Source organism: Galeopterus variegatus, unplaced genomic scaffold, assembly GCF_000696425.1.
Source record: "Galeopterus variegatus unplaced genomic scaffold, G_variegatus-3.0.2 Scaffold3940, whole genome shotgun sequence".
NCBI classification, from domain to species: Eukaryota; Metazoa; Chordata; class Mammalia; order Dermoptera; family Cynocephalidae; genus Galeopterus; species Galeopterus variegatus.
Window position 1 is genome coordinate 9,193 of NW_007730051.1, and position 22,713 is coordinate 31,905.

The 22,713-nt window shown below is 36.9% G+C and overlaps 1 protein-coding gene across 1 annotated transcript in view; it reads right to left on the reverse strand.

Annotated features, from left to right (window-relative positions):
- Nucleotides 1–7,464: 7,464 nt before the first annotated feature.
- LOC103601927 (small conductance calcium-activated potassium channel protein 2) overlaps nt 7,465–22,713 on the reverse strand; it is a gene marked incomplete at its 3' end in the record, with an annotated part of 121,803 nt that continues 106,554 nt past the window's right edge. Inside the window, exons 5-6 of the mRNA XM_008586334.1 lie at nt 17,709–17,850; nt 7,465–7,575 (exon numbers count right to left, since the gene is read on the reverse strand). Of these exons, the coding sequence (XP_008584556.1) occupies nt 7,465–7,575; nt 17,709–17,850 (253 nt within the window). The remainder of the gene's footprint in view (nt 7,576–17,708; nt 17,851–22,713) is intronic.

Below are 22,713 nucleotides of genomic sequence, written 5' to 3' on the forward strand. Positions count from 1 at the left end.
AAAGATGATTTTTCTTGAATGTACCTGTACCTGCCTAAGAACAACACTTAAATAAAAATATCATGGAGGTACTACTGATTTCTGTGCTAAATACTACCCTACTCTCAGAAAACTTCTTTTTTATTTAACTCTTTTGTTGCTGTTGTTAATTAAGAGGTGCTGATTTTTTTCACCTTGTATTGTAATTGTTCTCTCCAAGTTCTTCATTTCCCTGGAGAAAGGCACAATAAAATGCCAGAAGCCCAAGGTTAATCTTGTACTTTGCAAGCTTGCTCCGTATTTCTAGCTGTGCATTAAAGGAAGGGCATGATTCCATTGCTGAATGTATGAGTACTACTAGGACTTACAGGCTTCCAGAGTGACTTAGCAATTTGTATGCTTGTTAACACACTTTAATTAATTGACAAAGAGTCCATGTTGTCATGATTTTGTTGCATTTCAAACGGAGAGGGCACATGAAAAGGGTGAAAGCATTACAGTAACACTGTCTAGACCTACTGGAGCTGATGGACGGCATGAACACTTTATCAAATCACTTGCTTTTTTGATTTAAGTCTTCAAAAAATCCTGAAAGCAGGACAGATTTTTGTCCTCTTCCTTGTTCACACGACAACAATATCTGATGACCGAGAGTCTTCACTTGGGCTTGTTGTTAATTACTTATTCTAAAAAGTTGTTCCACTTTTGAGTGATGGAAAAGAATGTTTTACAGAAAGCCACAGGCTAGTGGGGTACTGCGTGGAGAAAGATAATCTTTTAAGAAAGGCAATGTAGTGGGGAAGATAGGACAGTGAGCTGAGATTAAGAACCGGCTTCTAAAATCTTGACTTTGCACTAACTAAATCAGGACAAGGTGACTAGCTAACCTTGTAGGACTTTAGTTTTCTCTAACATGAGAAAGAGAGAATTATTAAAGTCCTCTCAATCCTTAGATTTACAATAATGGAGAGTCTTAGAATTACACTAAAACTGTGGGCCCAAGTTGTATGTTAATATTACAAGTGTTATATTTTTTCACTTCAGCACAGAAAACATCAGGTTTGGTGACTGATGGTGAATCCTTTTTCATGGTGCTGAAAAGTTTTCTTTTTGTGCAAAATTGTTTGTTAGAATCCATTTCAAGAAAATGACTTCTTTCTTTCCAGTAAAACTTTTAGGAGCGACTTAGATTCAGAATGCACTTTTCTAGATATCCATTAGAATCTATGCATGGAGAGCATCCTCAAACCAACAGAAAAATGACTGAAACAGAGGCTGAGCATCAGCAGTGCTCATAAGTAACACTACCACCATCCACAGCGCAGTTAAAAGGAACTGGAGTAAGTTGCTGGCTCCATCTTCATGCTTATGGAAACACCTTCCTCAGGTAGCATGACAGTCACCTTTCAGATGCATTTTTCATCTGATCCTCATGCCTTTTTCAAAGTTAAGGAAATGGGTGCAGCATGAGTTGTTGATAGTTGAGGACGTTGCTTTTAAAGAGAGAGGTTGGGATGGCCCTTCCTTGTTAGGAGAGAGAAAGGCTCAGCTGTCTGAGCAGCTGTAGATTCTGGGAAGACTCGTGAGGGCCCCTGATGGAAGCTCCCTCCCTGACTTTACTAGCCCAAGGCACAGAGAAAGAAGCCTGGATCCTAGACTGGTGCATTTCCATTTATGGATTCAATAAAAAATCTATCACATGCTAGATACCATGATAAGGGGCATAAGGAGATTCACAGATACTCCTTAAAAATTTAGTAGCTGTAGTGATCTTAGAGCCAATTAATGGGCTAACACCACTCTGAAATCTAACTGATTTCCTATATTTCAAAAAGTAAGGAAACGGCCTTTGTTAACAGGAATCTCCTCACCTCTCACCACCTCTCCCACATCCCCACCCCCCCAAAAAAGGAAATTAAGAACATTTGCTGTGCCTTACTAATGCTCAACTCTAACCAAAATCTTCTATGAGAAAAATTTTGAAAGGGCATATTAATAATCAGTTTGATAATTATTTGAGAAAACAAATGTTCTAAAAGTACTTACCCAGATGACTTAAAATACTTTTCATAGGTTTAAAGGCCATATAATGTTATATTGCTGACTCACAGTTAATAAAACCATAGGTAGTAAGAGAAAAAATATTTTTAAATAAAATAGCACATTTTAACCCACCAAAGCACTTAAAGCAGATGGAATTTTAACTGAAACTTTGTTCAAACCTGTATGATATAGGCAATGACAGCATTGTCTAAAAGGCTCTTTATATTTTTCCTTTGTTTTCTACTACTTTGAATCTTCATTTCAACTTCTATTTCTTTTTCCTTCTCCTGCCTCTCCCCTCTGGGGCTTTTTTTTTTTTTTTTTAGCGTAATATACTTCCTCTCTTCACGAATTCCAGAGGGCGTGGGTTTGCCCACTGCTCCCACCTCCCTCTCCCAGTTCTCCTTTAGAGTGGGGAATGTTGTACCTTGGAACATGGTAAAGCCAAGTGATCCATTTGTCTTGTGTCTAACCCATGGGGCAGGGTAGCCAAGGACAATGTAAAAGCCATGAGGGTTAATCCTCTACAATTTCTGTTCACTTGTTAAGAGACATATAGGAAACGACATATAACTGTATAATAGTGTTTTATGTGTTCTTATTAGGGATCTTATTGAGAATTCTTAACAGGTTTGGAAACACAGTGGACATTAACATGCACAATTATCTTTCCTGGTATATCTAGCAACTTTAAAAATTATGTCTGGGTTCCCAGAATTGCTTATTTTCAAGTTTCTTTCCAAAATGAAGGTATCCTAAAGGACCACAATCTAAGATTTCCTCTTGGTTTCCTGAATTATCAGTAATAATAATATATTTTCAAAAGGACTAGCATGGTAGACACAATGCCTCTGTACAGTGATACACTGAAATATCTATTAAATAGCTGGTCCTGTGTTACTAAGCTAGGTGACAAATTATTGATACTTTGTTTTTATTTTGAAATCATTAGATTATTCTGGGTACATGCACCTGTTGGACATTTTGAATTGTAGAGTGTCATGTAAAGTTTTAGAACTGCAAAGAACAATATTCCTCAATGCTGGTCCAGAATGAATAGTGTGTTCTACTTTCAAATATAATATTTTATTTGGTTAATGTAGTTGTACAGAGAAATGACTTCCATATAAATTTGTTCAATTCAGTAAGGATACATACTCGAAGGCTTGGAAAGTTACATTTGTTCCTGGGAGAATAACCTATCTTTTTTTTTTTTCCTTTTTGTCTTTTTTCATGACCGGCAATGGATCGCAACCCTCAGTGTCGCGCCCGCACCGGACCGGGACCGGCAACGGAATCGCAACCCTCGGTGTTGCGTCCGCACCTCACTCAGCCAGTGAGCAGGAACCGGTCTGTATGTGGGATCCAAACCCTCGGCGGGAGCGCCACCGCGCTCCCAAGCGGTGCACTGTAGCAGTGCGCCACCGGGCCGGCCCCGAGAATAACCTATCTTTTAACATTCATAGTGCTTTTTCTTTAGAGTCATATTCAGATGTCAGAACATCTGTGACCATCACCCCTGGTAACCATCAGAAAAAATAATTTCTTCTGTTTAGTGTTTCAGGAAATAGTTGTATATTTCTGTAACTTTTCTCAAACAATATATAGCACCCTTGAATTTGTAGTTTTAATCTCCCATCTTAGAAACTGTGTATGGCTTTTAGGACTTGTTTACTCCTGGTTATTCCCAAGAAATCATTCATAAATGATCATTCAGTATTTTAGAATTTTTATTTAAGAAGTTAAAATTATAAATGGGCCCATTTAAAATGGGTCCATTTAGAATTTCCATAAACAAGCAAATGAAATCAAGTTCCAAGTAAATGATACTCATTAAGTTGATGACTTTGTATAAAATAACAAAGAGAGGACTATAGAAGGGCTATTATTTTCATGTATTGTGTTGAATATAATAAGGAAATGGGTATCATAAACCAGAAATTTGTTTTATTCTAATGCCATTTTAACATTTATACACTTACTTAGAGACATCTCGCCTGTAAAAATTGATCTGTCAGCAAGTTTGCTGGAATATCTTTCTCAGACCTGTAAGAGACTCTGTTCCTAAGAAAGACTGCGAAGTAGTTCCACTTTTAAAAAGTAGTAATGATATGGAATTAATAAAGCATGATAAGCATAGTGCAGAATGTGAATTTTGAAATTAGTACAGTACTTCTTCCTGAAAAAGCTTTCTACAAGCAATCTGACTCTTTATGCAACATTACTATAGGAAGTTTATCTAAAGTATACAAGAACTTGTAACAACAAAAAAGCTGTAACATCAGAAAACTTGGCCAGTTTGAGGAAATGAATCCCATTTATAAAAACTAAAGAAAGGTCATCTAGATCCACAAATCTAAATTCTCGAACCATAGTCCTCTAAAGGGGCCCTGACTGGGCTTTAGGGGACCCATAAGCAACATGAGCAAGAGCTGACAAGTGCATTCTTCTGCCAAGCAGGAAAAATCAGAGCTTATCTGATTTTCTGGGTGGTCAGTACTATAAAAGCTTAAAAATCTCTGAGTCCTAGAATACGAAATTTCAGCTCTTCATCCTCAGCAGTTAACACAGAACCTCAATCATGTTAGGTACACAGTATATTTTGGTTAAGAAAACACGTAATTCCAAGGAAGAGGGAAATTACAATCAATTCAGTAGACTCAAAGAATATGTTATGGGAAACTGTCTCAGTCTCTTCTCTTTTAAGATGTCACATCCTTGGGACATAACAAGCTAAAGCAGTGGTTCTCAACTGCAGGTGAATTTGCCCCTTTAGGGAAAATTTGGCAATGTCTAGAGAAATTTGTCACAAGTGGGAGGCAGTGCTACTGGCATCTAGTCAGTAGAGGCCAAGTATGCTGATGAGCATCCAAAATGCATAGGACAGTCCCACACAACAAAGACTCATCCAGCCAACAAGGTCACTAGTGCTGAGGTTGCAAGACCCTGGACTACAGTAACTACACTATAAAACCAACCTGGAATGTCTCCTGAATGCAACTAGTTGATCTCTGTGAATCTCAAAAAAATATTCATCAAAGGTGGTAGATAACAATGTGATACTACAGATTTTGTACTCAAAGCCCGATCTTTTCTAACTCTTAAGATGTCTTGATAATTAAGATATGGAATATCAATATTCCAAAGTGACATTTAGAGAAATTATATACTTCCTTCTTAAGATAAAGCTAAAAACCTGCTTATGAAACATAGGAAATCTGTCCAAACATGCTATCTTGGCTTTCTTATTTGTGATCCCATCACAATTTCTTTTTACTGTTGAGAAGATTTACAGGCAAACATATGGGCTATATGGTATTTTAATGCATTTTTCTGCCTAATATCTTAAGTGTGATATTAACATAATTTCTGAGAAGATGTATAATCTTCATGATAAAATTATATGGATTATGCAAGGGACTTTATGGGAACATTCTTTTGATGTTGTAAAACTGTAACTCTTAAACACAAACTATGCAGTACAGAACCCTGAAAGATCGAATAAGCACATGATGAAATATACAAAACATCTGCTACAACTTCTGGATTAGATGCGGACTAGTAACATTATATGTATGGATTTTCATTTCCTAGTAGACCTTTGAAAAGAAAAAGAAACTCAACCCACTGTTCAGCTCCTCATTTACCTCTCTCCCTCCACTCTCCCAATTTAGAAATGTTCATGCATTTTGAGGACAAATTCAGGAGTTGGAAGAAAATAAGAGGAAATCATGGAGAGTAAGAGACCTTCCAAAGTGGTAAACCCAGGCAAAAAATGAGGTATCTGAAACTGAGAGGCTTTGATTGTCTAGTATAAATTTGGACCTACTAACTGCAATAAGATCTCACAATAGTGTCTGGTAGGTAACTCAGAAAGCATTAGCAAGGTAACTGGAATTCATGACTAATCTGTGAGAAAGAATTTACCCTGTTAAACAGGATTACTTTTATACACATAACCAAAATCAAGAGTGAGTGAAAATACTGAAAGTTGGAACTATGCTTGAAATCTCTATTGATTCTTTTCTGGGTGAAGTTACCAAATGACAAGTATTTTGTTATTTCAGTGACAGCCTGACTGGATTCCACTTTGGGCAGTAGTTACACAGCAAGATGACTCTTCTATAATTTGACTTTGGTATTTTGGTGTCTCGAGTGACTATCAAGAGAGGCTAAAAGTTTAGTCTAATAAAAATCTTCTTTCCTCTTACACAACTTTCCACCTTCATCTGATACTTTGAGCAGGTTACCTAACCTCTTTATCTTGGTTTCCACACTGATGCAATGGGCACAATAACAGCACTTCCCTCATGAAGTTATTGTGAGGGTGGAACAAGCTTGGAACATGCCTGGCCCTGAGTGAATGCTCCACAAACACGGTGATCCCTGTTTTCCTCTGCTCCTAATAGGGACAGTGATCTATCTGGATGCTATACCACTTTCAACATCACTTTGATGGCCTTGAAGTCATGAAAAGTGCCTGTCTCTGCCCCTGTCTTGGGCTTCTGAAAGTCAATGATTGTTTCTTATTTGTCTTTGCAACCTCTCTCTTTAGAACTGTGACTTGCTCATAGAAGTTCAATAAAAAAATATTCGTTATCACCTTCTCATAAATGTCTATCGACAGATGACTGGATGAAGAAAATGTGGTATATATGCACAATGGAATAATACTCAGCCACAAAATAGAATGAAATCTGCTATTCAGAGCAACATGGATGAACTTGGAGAAAATTATGTTAAGTGAAATAAGCCAGGCAGGGAAAGAGAAATACCACATGTCCTCACACTCATAATTGGGAGCTAAAAAAGAAACAGAAAAAAGAAACAACAAACACATTGAACTTTCAGAAGGAGAGAACAGAACTGTGGTTATTGGGGAAGGAGGGGTGTTGGGAGAAATTGGTTAGCAGACACAAAGAATTACCTTTTGTAATGATGAATATGCCAACAATCCTGATTTGATCATCACATACTGTACACAAATACTGACAGCCAATTCTGTACACAAATATGTATAATCAATTATGTTTCAATAAAAATAATTCATATTTTACATTGACAGTACATTCCCTCCTACTTACTCCAATATTGCTTTCTTCTTGCATACTGCCCTTAAATGTTAAGTATGCCTATTTTAGATTTATGTGACCTATTTTTATTCTTGAACAAATACCAAGGTTGTCCAATTATTTCCTAACTGACCTAAAATTAGGAATAGTCTACTTTTAAAATGCAACGGTATTTCAAAAAGTTCATTAAAAGATAATATGAATCTTTCCATGAACTCTTTGAAGTACTCTAATACGAAAGAATGGAACTGATTCCAAGAATGCCTCAACTTTCAAACTATGTCATCACAGCTTTGGATGTCAAAGTAAAAACCATATTTCTCAAGACTGAAAAAAGCAATATTCCCTTTGAAGATGGGTGGTGACTTACTCTTTTAGTCAGCTGAGTATCCATCATGAAATTGTGCACATGTTTTTCTGCTTTGGTAAGTTCTAGCTTCCTTGCCACTACAGCTACCACCAGGGCTGTGCAACCAGCACCCTGAAAAGGAGAGAAGAGAACCCCAAAGAGTTACTACTTTCTTTCTTAGCCACATTAGATAATGTTTTGCACCAAATGCATAAATTTCTCAAGACAAAAAGTTGTAGTATTCAGTGTCTTCAATACTATTACAGAAAATAAATGTCAAGTAATATACCTTTAAATTGGGATTATAAAACAATTCATATATTTTAAGAACTATAGCATGATATTTGAATAAAACACATTTCTATGATAAGAAATAAATTGCAAAAAAGTAACAGTGTATTTTCAGAGAGTTCTTAAAAAACAAAGCAAATCATTTATATGCCTATAATTGTAATAGGAACAAATAAGAAATGAACAAATTAGCATAAATGAATGGAATACAAATAAGAATTTTTCTCTAAAGAATAACACTCCATAATCTCCCAAGGTGAAACCAGCAGGCCTTCAGGCCAATCAACTGTAATGTACCAGGAATGAAAGAGATGAATTATCTCAGCATACACACAACCTGACTGTTCCACGTATATAACAGAAAGGATCACAGGAGGAGCACAGTGATGTGAATCTGGACAACAGAGATACATGATGTGCTGAAGGTAAGGAATAACTATTCTACTATTTTAGAGGTTTACTAGTACAAGGAAAGGCCTGGGTCACTTCCTTTTCCAATTATATGCCATTGTGTTGATCTCTTGGAAAAAGAAGTGTAACACTGATATCCCAAAGATTACAGTCCTCCCCCTCTTTGATCAAGGTGTACTTGTTCCAAGTTGTAAGATGTGGGCGTCTTCTTTGCTGAAAGACCAGTGACTACATACATGGGTTGGAGGCCTGTAACTTAAAGCATATCCATAAATATAAAATTTTATTCCTAAAATCTTTAAAGATACAATATAATGTTTAAAAAGGCAAGTTAGAAAATGGTATACACAATATGCACCCTATTTTATTTTTTAAAAAGAATTCACATTAGAGAAGGAAAAAAAAAACTGGGCAGAAATAAGCTCAACTGTGAAAAGAGGTCATCTCTGTAGTTGGAATATTGGTGATTCATTATAGAATCATTTTTACGTTTATTTGAATTAATAGTGTGACTTAGCAATTCAGTAATAGACCAAAGAGTAATTTTGGGGGCTTACTGAATGAGTTGGTGCAACAAATCTGGGAGGAGGGACAAGAGTAAGGAGAAAAGGGGAAAACAAATACACTGTCTTGCCACAGCCTGATAATTATAATCATGAGACACGGCCTTAATGATGAGCTGATATTGTTTAAATATATTTCCAGAGGGTTTGAATATCCTCCTCCATCTAATTCTAGGAAGAAATCAGTATCCTCAGAAATGGAGTTCTACTAATTATATGATCAGAGAAAGAGACTAGAAGGTATTTAAACATTATCTGGTTTAACCCTCTGATTTTAGAGATGAGACAGCTAAAGCAGAGTTATTTTTCAGTTATGAACCTTATTTAACACTGATATATTTCCTACCCTTTACTTCATTTTATAATACCTACATCTGTATTTAGGGTCACATGTGTTCTTATTTGTAGTCATTTTCATATCCATGATGCATTATGTAGCACTGTATTTTAAAACAAATCAAATTCAAATTCATCTTATTTTATATGATAAACTCTTAAAGTGTGAATGTATAAAAATTGAGCAATATGGTTAATTAACTAAATAAGTCAACATTGTTCCTATTTTATAACTGGTGCAACTTATAAATCAGTAGTCCTCAACCTTGACTGTGACCTAGAATCACTTGAAGAATTTGTAAAATAAACAAAAGTCCCAATGCTGAGACCAACCTAGTAATTCCTAATATCAAGAGATAAAGCCCAGGTGTCTGATTTTTTTTTAAAGCTGTCCAGGTGACTCCATCTTAGAGTTTCTTCTTTAGATGAAGAAGGCTATGGGGAGATTATGGCAAATGTCATAAACTACTTTGTATCAGAACAAGAGTTACGGTTCTCATCAGAGTCATCTCACTTACTTATGAAGACCTTTATGAAATAATAAACAAGGAACATAGAAACAGTGGGGGGTGAGAGTTATCCTGATACTTTGTGCCATGTGCAGACAATGAAAGCAAGGTGACTTTAGAGCTAGATGCCAATGAAGTAAAAGAACAGCCTTTGGAAGCATCTATACCCATTTTGTTGACTTTCAAACATCTACTACTCTACTACAAAACCTAAATAGTTACAGCAGACCGATGAGGGGCAGACAGAATCAGTGGCCACCCACAATAGCCATCTGAACCTCCCCACTGTAAGGGACAGCATTTGCTCGACAAATGCAGGATCACCTGTTGCAGGTATGCTCCCAGCTACTCCTCAGTCAGTGAATCCTCTGAGATTCAGGGTAGCAAAGGTTCTTTAATAGGCAGAGAATGTAAAAATCTGAGGGGCTCCTAACTGCTAGAAAGAGAGCTATGAGAGAGCGGTTGGCAGAAGAAGTTGAATATTGTTCTCCCCCGGCAGGTGGCCACTGCTGAGATCCTCTGGAAAGAAATCAAAATCCTAACAGGAGTGGAAAATCACTGGTATCAAGAGCCTTTGGAAGTTGGTTTTTATCTGTGTTTATTCTTGGGCTCTATTCTTTGTGTTGCTGGTCCATTTCTCACTGAGTATTCTCTCACTCACCAAGGATGTGTGTACTAAAGTGAGTACTTTTGTTGAAAATTGAGAGCAAGTGAATCTGACAATTTAGTGATGATGGAAACTATCACCTATATACCTTACTCCATTATCCTAACTGTACCCCTTTAAGTTGTACCTCCAGAGCCACTTAGAAACCTCCTTTTGTTCAAATACAAAGCCCTTAACTCCTTACATTTGTCTTATTTTAATTAAGGAATCCATAAACTTATTCCTCCCCAAGTTCTTAACAAAACATAAGAAAATTTGATATGATATAGAATCACGATACCAAAAGGTAAATTTTATTTTTTAGAATTATGCAAAATGAAGCTGGCTCACTTCCGAAAGCTTTCTAGGTTCAAGGTAAATTCCTGCCAATACATCAGTGGTTATAGTAATTTAAGTAATGGCAAAATATTATTGTCCACTCAGTGTCTATTTCCAGGACCATTCTGTTTCCTAAAGTGGATAAGAATGAAAGTAAGTATACTTTTACAACATTTTCTCCAAAGCTTGTCACCACCACGATCCATATGGAAACAGTTGGGATTAACATATGCTACTCTCTGAAATTAAGATCCCTGTATGCCTTTAACATGATGAGTCATACTCCCCTCACCAAAGTCAGAAAATTTTTCTTCCATTTCATTTATGTTCTTAGGGAAAAATCTAAGCAGATCACTAACCTGCCACTTCAAGATGTTTTGACACCTAAAAACAAAGCAAGAAAATGCAATGTGTTTATGAGGCCAAAAGCAAGGTTTAGGTCTCCCTTGGCTGATTTACCACGAGAGAAAAATGAATTGAAGAGGAAGGGGGAGAGGTAGCAAGACCCTGCCTTAGAAAAGATGAAGTAATGACAAGCATCGTTAAAGCACAGTACCCTAAACCAGATCAGACTGAAAAAATGACAACCAGACAGCATAAACTATAGTTAAATCCCAACACCTGGAGAGTCTCAGCAGAAGCCAAATTAAAACGTAGTGCTTTTCTCCACTGTATCCTTCTCCATTATAGCACAGAAATTGTGAGCTATGTGGATCACTAGAATGTAAAAGAAGTTCAGGTAGCCCAATTTCCCAAGACCATTTATCACGTTATGTTTGAAAACTTCAAAGGAGTGACATTTTTTACTGTAAATCACCTGGTTATGTTGATCCTGCAAGTACATCCAAGAATCATTTTGAAAGCCCACTTTGGAAGCTTTAATAACTTAAGGATATAAGCCTATGGAAAAGGGAAATTCCTTCAATAGCACACTGGGGAAAGGCTTTCTTTCCTTACTGAAAAAGGCAACTTCCAAAGATTCAACATAACAATGAAATCTATAATTTTCTTTTTGGAAATTCCAGAATCCTCAGCACCATGGAAAATGGCTCTCATAAAATCCACTAATGTTCAAACTAATCCAGTGTTAAATTATCCTCCTGTAGGTTTTATAATAGCTCCTAAAAGTTCAAACTTCAATTTGATAGCCAATTTATTAAATAGACTATTTGTTAGACTGTAATTAAAATTTATTAGAATATAGTTAATTAGGAAAAAAATGCTTTTTACTTAAAAATTAATAAAACAGCTTTAAGATTAACTTTCACTTAAAAATATCAGCTTGTCCTCCCAAAGGAATGAATATCTGAAAACATCACCTATTATTCTGTCCCTGGGGATGACTGACTCAATATCCTAGAACCATAAATCAATTTTTACTGCACTTGTCTGCATAAATAATTATTCTTTCATAAAAATATGTAAAAAATCAATTCTAGAAAATAAAATTCTATAAAACATTCAGCTTTAATATTATATCCCGTTGGAGTTTTGCAGGGTTTTCTCAGGTTATGAAAATAAATAGCATTCAAGGAAGTTTTGAAGACAAATTCCCTCTAATGAAAATGCCGTACCTCTGAGTTTCTTCAAATACAAGCTGATATTTGCTGCTGGAGGGTAGGGGTCAATTTCATATGGCCTCATCCTAAGGAAGAGGGGAGGAAGGGTGTCGTGTTTGAGTTCAGTGATGAAGCCTGGGCCTGGGAAACCCAAGTCTCCTTTATAGTGATTTGCTTGTTCAACTCATTCTTGTACTCTGGGGGTTGGAAAGAAGTCAGTACTGCAGAAGGCTGGTCATCAACAATGAGTTTTCTCTGAGTTTAAAGCTCCTTATCAGCCACAGTGCCAGTGTGAATGCCCATACCCTAGAGATAGGAAGGGCAGCTCTGTCAACTAAAAGTGCTGAGAGTTTAGAAAAATTACATGGAATTGTGGAGGGAATGACCTAAGTGCTAGGTCACAGCAACTTTCAGCTATATTTGCCTGTACCTGGAAGAAAGCAGGTGTCATATTTCTGATGAAATTTTCTTAGGGAGAAGTGAAGGTCCGTGCAGGGCATTGGTGGGGAATTTAGCCTTATGACTGAAAAGGCCCATCATCTCCTCCTGCTGCTCTGCACAAAATAGAAACTATTGTAAGAATTTAAAGACACACTCCTCACTGGGCCTTTATTTGATGAGATTCAATGAACACACCAAAAAGAACCAAAAAGCAAACAAACCAAAAGTAAAAACCTCTTCAAAATTATGATTTGATATTAAACACCTTATATTAAGTGATACAAGATATTAAAAGAAAAAGACTCCAGAGTGTTGTTTTGCCCATTCACATATGTGCAACACCAAGGAAAGGCTTCAGACTAGTTTCTCAGGATTTCTATGTCCACTGGCAGAGGATGCAAAAAAATCCTCAAATGGAAAGAGAGAAAGTAGCAGGAATATAATCAGATCTTAGGTTTGGCCCTCTTTAATACCTGTCATTTCTCTTTATTAGCACAGCTAATTCACTGCTGTGCTTTGGAACATCCTCTGACTGAGTTAGCGGTGTAGTGTTAAGTACCCTTCAGGATAAAAACTATGTAACTGACAACTGACTGGGTTGCTATGTGATGTTTAGTTAAGACTCCTCAACCCAGGGCAAATTTGATGCTGACATGATTGTTATCAAATGTTCTTATCTTAAGGAAAAGGCAAGGTGGTGTAAAGGCTTCTGTCCTAGATTGACCTTTTTTGTTGGTTTTTCCCTGAGTAAAATTTTAAAAATTAGTGTGGTGATTTTAAACTGTTAGGAACTGGGAAATCTTTATGCATTGCTTTTGTTTATAAAAATCACTACTCAGTCAGGAAAAGGCCTAAATCACAAGTATCTGAAGTGACATCACTTTTGCTGAGGGATCCATGCTAGACTTTGTCAAAGTCCAGGGGTTTATAGATCATTATTAGGAAACCACTTATTAGATAATAACCTGGGTCCATAGGAATGAACAAATATTACTCTATATTTAAAGATAATTATGCCAAAAAACTCAGGCATCCATTCTGTAAATAGTCAAAGGGCCAACAAGCATTGTGATAATTTTACAGAAACAGAAAAGCAAAAATTACAAATGAATGACCTTCGTTTTAGTATAAGACAAGAGATACCCTTACCAATGAGGCTATATTCCACTCTTGAAACAATCATTTATACTCATAGGTAAAGGAAAATTCATAGCTTTCAGGATGTGTTATGTCTGTATGTATAGATATAAAATGATAGGATAACTTTTTAAATGCTAAGTAAAACAATTGTTTATTGTAAAATTGGTGACATTGAAAAACCAGCTGGTGCTGACAAAAAGCTAAGACTCTATGATCTAACAATGTTGTTTGCCTACCACCTTCAACCGAAAGAATGAAGCCATTTAGAATTTATCCCAATGGTTATCATGACATCTACAATAGTAAATCCTCAGGTCCTTAGTACTTCCTCAAGTAGAGGAAGGGTAGAAGAATAAGGAGAAAATAAGTAATTATAATTTTAATGGCTTTCTCTTGAAGGGTAATGAGTGACTTTTTTATATTAGGCGATCCCATGATCTCATGTTTTAAAAATAATATCCAGGGGAGAAGAGATTTTTGTCTCAAGCTCTAATTCCTAAGGAGGTCCTGGTAGGAGAGAAATTTCCACTTGACTTGTTTGATCCATCACATTGGAATTCTTGTTAAAGCATTTCAGTATCTAAGATTCCCCTATTTTAGTAGTTCCATAATGATGTATGTATAACATTGTAAACACAACCTAAGCATTACAAGAAAAGCTGTGCATGACTGTCTTGGATTCACAATTTACATTTCAGGCAAGGAGAGGCTATTTTTTGATAATGCCATTTGTTTCTTTCTTAGAAATATTATATAAAACCATCTCTCCTCATGGTTTAACAATATATTTCTGCCCAGAGAGCACTGCAGATTAATCTTAATCTAATGTCCTTGGCTCCCAAAAATATGACTCATGAGATAAATTTAGCCATTTAAAATATTTTAAATTACAGCTTAATTTAGAGTTTTGGTCAATGAAATATGAACATCTAAGATGATGGCATGAAATAATTCATCAGTTTCAATTAGCTTTATGAAAAAAACAAGCAGTGCTAATTTTCTTATGTGTATATTTTTACATGGGAAATCTTTATACGTGTTAGCATTTAGGTCAAGTCTATTTACTCCAAAATGAAAACAAAAATACAAATTCCATAAAAATTTCTTAAACACAAGAACAAGAAAATTCAAATATAAAAGAGCACAAAGAAACAATACTTAAGAGATAATACACAAGATGATTCAGAGATGCTCTGTGCTGTCTCAGGAGTATTGTAAATTTTATTTCTTTTTCACAATTTATTAAAGGCCAGAGCCAGGGAAGGGGAGAGAGCCAGACGGAGACAGAGAGATGACTCATGGGAAATTCGACAACGTGCATTTTACTTAACGTAAGCTGCAAAAGTCCAAGGGAGAATAGGCAAATAAACACCTGAAATAAAAACAAGTTGTTTCTGGCTTAGATAACCCAGTAGTGACAAACTGGCATTGAAACTTCCTAAAATCAAGAGAAAACAAAAGCAAACACAGTTTGTCTAACAAAACAAACACATTTCATCTTAAGGAGATAACCTTTTATTGTACTAAGAAAAGAAATATCTTCTTTTAGAAATCTATATTGTCAGCCAAACTTTCTCCATGCTAACATCTAGGTAACTGCCATCTGTATTCTCTTGATCACTATGGAATTTACATGAGATATCAACCCCCAGAAGATTGCCCTGTAGCCTGACTCCATGGCAATGTGCGTGGCCTGGGGATAGAGACAATCCAACTCTACATAGAAGTTCAAGTAGGTTACTCAAAGATTAGTGAATTTCTCTGTATGCAAGTAAACTGTTTTGACCAGGTCAATTAAGAAGTCAGTCAGTTTCTTTTGAGGGAGAGGGAATAGAGCTCCTCAGCCTAAGAGTGAAGGGGCTGTTTTACCATGAGCTAAGAGGGCAGGAACCAAGTCACTGTCATTTCATTACATATAACACTTTTGTGTCCATATATATTAAAAGATACTTATAACTTCTATTTTTGAAAACAAACTAAGATCAATAGGCAAACCTAAGCAAGGAAGCAGTTCAAGCAAGTAAATAAAAGATGTATACTGTCAGATGAGACTTCAAAGTGGTCCTTGAGATATTAGGGACAAAGAAATATCAAGGAAAGATAAATGTACCCCAAGATCCAGGCAAGGTTAAGCTCAAATTTGGCTCTGATCCCACTGAGAATGAGCCTATTGGCACAAACCCTGAGACACACCTGATTCAAGAATAAAAAGAGGTACATCTTGCCAAAAAGGAACATTAAGAAAGTTGTTTTTAAGAAGCACAAGGGGAAAGACTCTTCAATTACCAGTTCTGTTTTTAATAGCATAATTCATGTCCCTGTGGGCTTGTTATGGGGCCTTCCAAAAATACATCTTTGCAAATTTTATTTCCCAAAGCACTATATAATAAAATGCTATCATTTGAGGAAAGAAGAGAAAGTGATCCAATAGTAAACATATAATAGAGCATACCAAGTATTAAAAACATCAAATTTCAATATAATTCACAAAACTGTATTTTTCTTTTGCAAGCAAACGGTGTTAAATTATGCCCTCAAATTATATTATCCTCAGTTGAGACTTGATATGGTCATCTTATTACTACTGATGACCTTGAGATTGGCCCTGGATTTTCACAGCTAGCTTCCTTATCCCAGTTCAATACTACCAAGTGAGAAGAATGTTCCCACCCTATCTATGCCGTGTGCACTCTGCAATGGCCACCACTCAAAGGCTTTCACATGGCCAGCCTGTGCTCTCTCCTGCCAACCTGTGGGTGGACACGGTAGAGTTGTTGAGCAGGGGTGCCTAATTTTAGAAACCAAGGAGCTAAAAGTATTGGTTCACATCCTTATGCAGGCAGAAACCAAACAAACACCAAGGTAACTCTCTTTGCTATAACCACACTATAAACAGCAAATAAGGAATGAAGAGAAACCCAGGTCATGAAATGGTGCATCATCAATTTGAAGCCACCTCTGGCATGAATATTTAAAAGTTTACCCCACATGATCATCATAAATTGCTAGCCTCCCATTTCCCATATAGTATCTAAAACAAATGGAGCAAACAGTCCTGGCTAAATCATAGTGTGTGAGAGGCAAAGAATGTGCCTGAGCTTGTTAGGCGTCCTGGAAGAACAGTGGCATGTCACCATCGATGGCATGCCGTTCTCAAATGTTCCACAGGACCTGGCCTCCTGTCCCTGCCTCATGCCATGCCACTTTCTTCCTCTGCTCTGTGCACACCTGGTCCAGTGACATGGCTGAAATCCTTCAAATAAACCATTTCCTATTCCTGGAATGCTCCCCCCTCACCCCCCACACAGCTTAAAAGTCAATTTTCCAGTGATTATTTCCCTGAGTAGATCCAATCCCTTTCCCCCTGTCTCCAAAACAAGTCAGAAGCTTTACATCTTCTTCCTATACTTGTCACAAATGTAACTAACAATTATTTGTTAGTTATTTTTTAAATGTAGGTCCTTCCCCTGTAAGTTCCATGGATGCAGGACAGGGACAGTTTCTGTCTTCTTTTGCTGTTCCCAGTACCAAGGCCAGTGCCTGGCACTGCACGAATATTTGTAAAGGAATAAATAATAAATATCATAATATAATTAATATAACACAATGTAATTCTTCAACCCTTCAACACATTTCAAAATAGTTATTATGGTCCACATCTTACAGATGAGAAAAGTAAGTGTCAGAGAATTTCACTCAAGTTCACACAGCTGGTAGAAAATGGAAGAACCCAGACCTAAGGAACTTCCTGATGCTAAAACCAAAGTTTTAAGATCAAATCAGTTTATCACATCAGTGCGTGGCCCTCAAAGAGCAATCTAGCAGCTCCCTGTCTTCAAGGGAACTTGATGATGAGAAAAATTAAGGCTAGAACTGTTCATGTTCTCTCCCGACACAAACTGACTTATTTATACTGATTTCCTGCAGCTGGGAAAATGAGTTGCTTACAATGACCATGGCACATGGAAAGAATTGTTCAAGTGCCTTCTTGAGCATAAATAAAACAGATGTGAAGTAAAAAGACACTTACCATAATTCCAGTAAGCAAACAGACTCCTTTCCCACAGTATGTGTTAGGTACCATGTCACCATAACCAATGGAGAGAAAAGTTATTGATATCAACCACATTGCTCCGAGGAAGTTGCTAGTAACATCCTGTTGATCATGGTACCTGAAAAATAGCAAACAAAGGCAGTCCTTTATAATTAATCTACAGCATGACAGCTAAGAAGAGTCTGATTCAATGCGGTGAATTCACTGTATCTTCTATAAACTTCTCTACTTGGAAGTTTTCAAAGACGGTGATTATAAATAAAATTAAGATTCCACCTAAGCAATCTGAAAGACAACAGGTAGTACCTCAACTTTAAAGATAATCTGAAAGAGACACTGTAAAATATGAAAACTGATTTTTCTCCAGGGTGAGATGATACACGCACATTTATCTCTGTAGATGCCTCTGGCCCCTGCCCTGCCTTGTCATTCCTTGATGCCTAATTGATACACCAGGCTTATGAGACAATATGCAGGTGCCCAGTCTCATTCCACACCTTTGTAGCAAAGGGAACAGCAAAGGAAAGGTCCTTTGCTACCTTTATTTACCTAATATGTGTTAACTCATCATCCTCAAAATAAATTCAGGTGGGAACCTCTTCTGTCTGCTCTTCTCTGCCTTTCCCCTCTACTCCCTCAGTACCTTGTGTGTCTATCACAGGACTAGATTGTGACGGTCCTTCTAACTGGAGGTCCTTCACTAGCCATCCTCCCTGAAGACAGAAACTGTGTCTCTGATCACCGAGTCCCTGCCCAGAACCAGAGCTTAATAGAAACTGCTGTCTTACCAGTTGCACACAAAGAACTTGTAGGCAAAAATACGGAGAGGGGTGAAATTTATGCTGATTATTCTTTGAGGTGTCAAGTTTTTCTGGTGAGAAAGAAAGGTGTTATATCAGAAATAGATATCCTATGATATTTTTCTTGAATTATCAGTATTAAACAGTAACCCTGTGCCCCTGGTGTGGACACTGCTATCCACCATCTATGCATACAACAGTAAAGAAGAGAGAGGCTAAGAAAAGCTGTTTCCTGCTACTTTGGATTAGGGAAAGAGAAGCTCCTGGAAAGGAGTGAGGGTGATCAATGTGTCTCCTGGAAAAAAAAGGAAAGGGTGTGTGAACAGGCAGCCAGCCCCTGCTGGGGAACATCCTGCGGGTCTCTAGTGGCAGGAGGGCAGAAACCTCCACTGTTCCATGCCCAGGAACAGCCCCATGAACAAGCTGTGGAGTCCCCTCTTCCCCGAATGTCTGGGTAGAGAGGCTGTCATTGTCAAAAGGCAGGCCAAGATGTATATTTGTAGCATTCCAAAAAGACAGGTGGGTTCACTTTCCTTGAGAATCTGTTACATAATGTGCACACAGAAGCAGGCTGGTGTTATTAGTGCTATGCTCAGCTATAACAGAAGATAAGCAGGTTTCTGTGGACAGCTCTGGGAACCTGCTATGCACATGTAATGGAGCTTAGATGGGAGAATGTGGCTTTCACTTCAAAACAGGACCCTTAGAAGTAAGCTTTACATTATAATCCACTCATGATATGGGGGGCTCCCTAGTAAGTATTCCTTACCAAGCTATATATAGGAGAGGGGAGGCAAAAGAGTTCATTTTCTATTCAATTTTTAATTGTAAGATAAAGTTTCATCTTAACAAAGCATGATTTACACACAGATCTGACACACTTAAGAGTTAATGGCTCTAGTTGCCTGATGTATATATACATCTATATCAAATTTATTGAGCACTCAGTATGTGCTTAGCCCTTGACTTGTGTTTTCTCATTTAACATGTAATGGTTTTGTTTTTTGTTTTGTTTTTAAAGATGACTGGTAAGGGGATTTTAACCCCTGACTTGGTGTTGTCAGCACCACGCTCACCCAGTGAGCCAACCGGCCATCCCTATATGGGATCCGAACCCGTGGCCTTGGTGTTATCAGCACCGCACTCTCCCGAGTGAGCCACGGGCCGGCCCCCTAACATGTAATGTTTTAATACACAGACAATCTTTGGCTGAAGCAGTTATATTCTTCACTCTCTCTGTATCAGCAAAGCATCCTTAAACACTTAGTTTCTAGACACTTAGAAAATGTGCCTGAAATGCGCAATGAAAAATATTTCCTGGAACATTTAGGCAAGCTAACTCTTCAGTTGCTTACCTTTAATAAATATTAAAGGTAATAAACAAGTTTTAAATATATAAATAAATTGCTCCCATTCTCGTGTGACTCTTAGCCAAACACTCTCAAGCATTATGGCATTACATCGTTCAGTCAATATTTATGATACGCTATGCATGTTACACTGCATCAGAGATTGTAATTCTGTAATTCTGTAAGAAGGGCCCTAATTAGAAAAAGATATCTTCCTAGAAGTTAGTATTTTAGGGCTTATAATTCAATGGTAAATTATCCTATTTGCTTATGAAATAATAGATCTGCCTGAAAACCAGCTCAGAATGGAAAAAATAACATCTTATACTAATGTTTATGTTACATTCAGACATACTTAGTTGTGAATAGTCAAGATGAGGTAATTAAGGACCAAATTAGATACTATTAGACTAATCACCTGACTTCTTTCTTGGCAACTCAAGAAACAAATATTAGACTTACGACCAGGATGACATTATCACTTCGAACACCCCCAGGCTTTGAAGCTATGCCAGATCCACACCATTGTGAATGATTAATATGCACAATTTAAGGTTAAAAAAATTTAAAAACATTTCTTATAGTACAAGTTCATTTCATAGGCTTACTCAAACAGTTCCAACCTTCTCCACTAGGAGAGTTGTTCTGATAGAGACATGAAGAAATGACTCACCTGGTAAATTTCAAGGTTTGATCAATATGAATGATGGCTTAGTCAAAAATACATTAAATAAGATTAAAATTAGGGCAAAGACGCCTGATGATCTCAAGCTTTGACAATAAAGATTTTGGGGTTTTGGCAGAGGACTACTTGAAGTGTTTTACATGGACTTAAAAGACTGAAATCAGCTTTAAGTTTTTAAAAAAGCAAAATATTCCTTTTCTTAGTTTCCATTCCTTATTCATTTCTTCATTCATTGCTGACTTTGAGTCTAGCACTGTTTCTTAGATCACAATTACAGCTTTCTGTAAAATTTGTTAAAGTTCACAGGGGTTATCTTTCTAAGAGAATCATTGAATTCCTCCTCCTGATGAGGCAGCCTCCACCCAGCACTCCCCCCACCTCTGAGCATCCTCCGCACTAATGGCTGTCCTCTTCCACAGCTCTTCTTTCTGCAGATGTATTTCCTTCTGTCTGCAAACAACTTCTCCCATCTTTCCAGCTCTGATTTGTACTTTGAGAATGTGTTTTTGGGTTCCCTCCTCCAAACTGTATATAGCTTTTGGTTAGCATGGTATTCTAGGTTGGTCCTTTCTCTGTATCCCCAAAGCATCATGTAGATATCTCCATTAGATAAATGTTAGCCTGGGTCATAGACATGTAATGTATTATCTGCTCATCTAACATACCCTTAGAATCATAATTATGAGGAATTTGAAGACAAAGACTATTTATTCCTTATTCATTGTATCATCACATAGTACTTTGAAAAATATTGCAGGTAGCAGGTGTTTACTGAATTAATTACTGTGACAATATAAAATGTGTCCTAACTTGACTTGCCCTAGGCCACATGCCAGGTTTTCAATATTAAATATGTAGAGATACAAAAAGGGGACAGCAATGATTCTTGCTCATTGTCAACGTGAATCAGATCTGTCATGTTATGTTCCAAGATCTGTGTGCAACTAAGGTATTTTACACCTGTAAAAAATAATTCAATAGTACAGGTTAACAGCTGACAACTATGTTCACTAATTCTTCATTATTAAACTTACTATTAATACTAGAAATAAAAAAATATCTCAAATGTCAGCTCTGATCTCAAATGTCAGCCTTAGTTATACAGTAAAAAGTATTACAGAGATTTAAATCCATGTGATCAATGGACCATCAGTTCTCTTCTCTTCAATCCACCTCTTTCTCCTGAAATACCACTAAAATGACAGTAAGACTGTATACACACACACACACACACACACACACACACAAATATATATGTAAAAAAATGTATAAACCCACAAGATCAAAAGAAAAGAAAAGGAGACATCAGAGAACAAGAAATAACTCTTATATTAATAAACACACATCTTGCTTTCAGCTGAGATGGAACAGCAGGGGACTGGATTTATACTTTCTCCTGAAACAACTAGAAAAACAAATAAAATATTGAAACAATGGTTAAGAAGACAAAAGAAATTTCTGCGAGATGGTAAACAACTAAGATGACCCATACAGTTGCCGCAGTTTTAATGCCTAAACAGAATCTCCAGGACACAACTCAGGGAAAGAAATCAGGCAGAGCCCAGAGGTCTCCCTGTGTTGAAGAACAGGGCTGGGAATCCAAGGAGACCTAGAACTCAGAGGACTGAAAACCAGAGAGGAGAGATCTTCACAGAGAGAGATCCTGAGATCTGCAAAGGGGTCTCCTTGATTATTCAGCTGAGTACTGATAGGTACTTGCTGATAAAACTACTGAAGGCCAGAGAAGTGCAAGTGCTATATGTAAAGAGATACAGCATCACTTGAAGATAGACTGTAGTAAATGGTATAACAGCAGATGAAGGTAAGACTGCTAACTTAACTATAGTATACCTAAGTGCATGCTATAAACCCTAAAGGAACCATGAAAATAGCACATCAAAGAATAACAACTGATGACCCAGTAAAGGATATAAGATTGAATAAGTTATAATAATAAGTAACCCAAAAGGAGGCAGAAATAAAATGAAAAAGCAACAAAGAACAGATGGGATAAATAGAAAATAGCAAGAGGACAGATTTACACAAGCATTAAATGTAAATAGCCTAGGTATCCTCAATTAAAAGGCACAGATTTTCATTAAACTCATGAAAATTTCATAACTTGGAGAAATCAGGTGTCACACAAT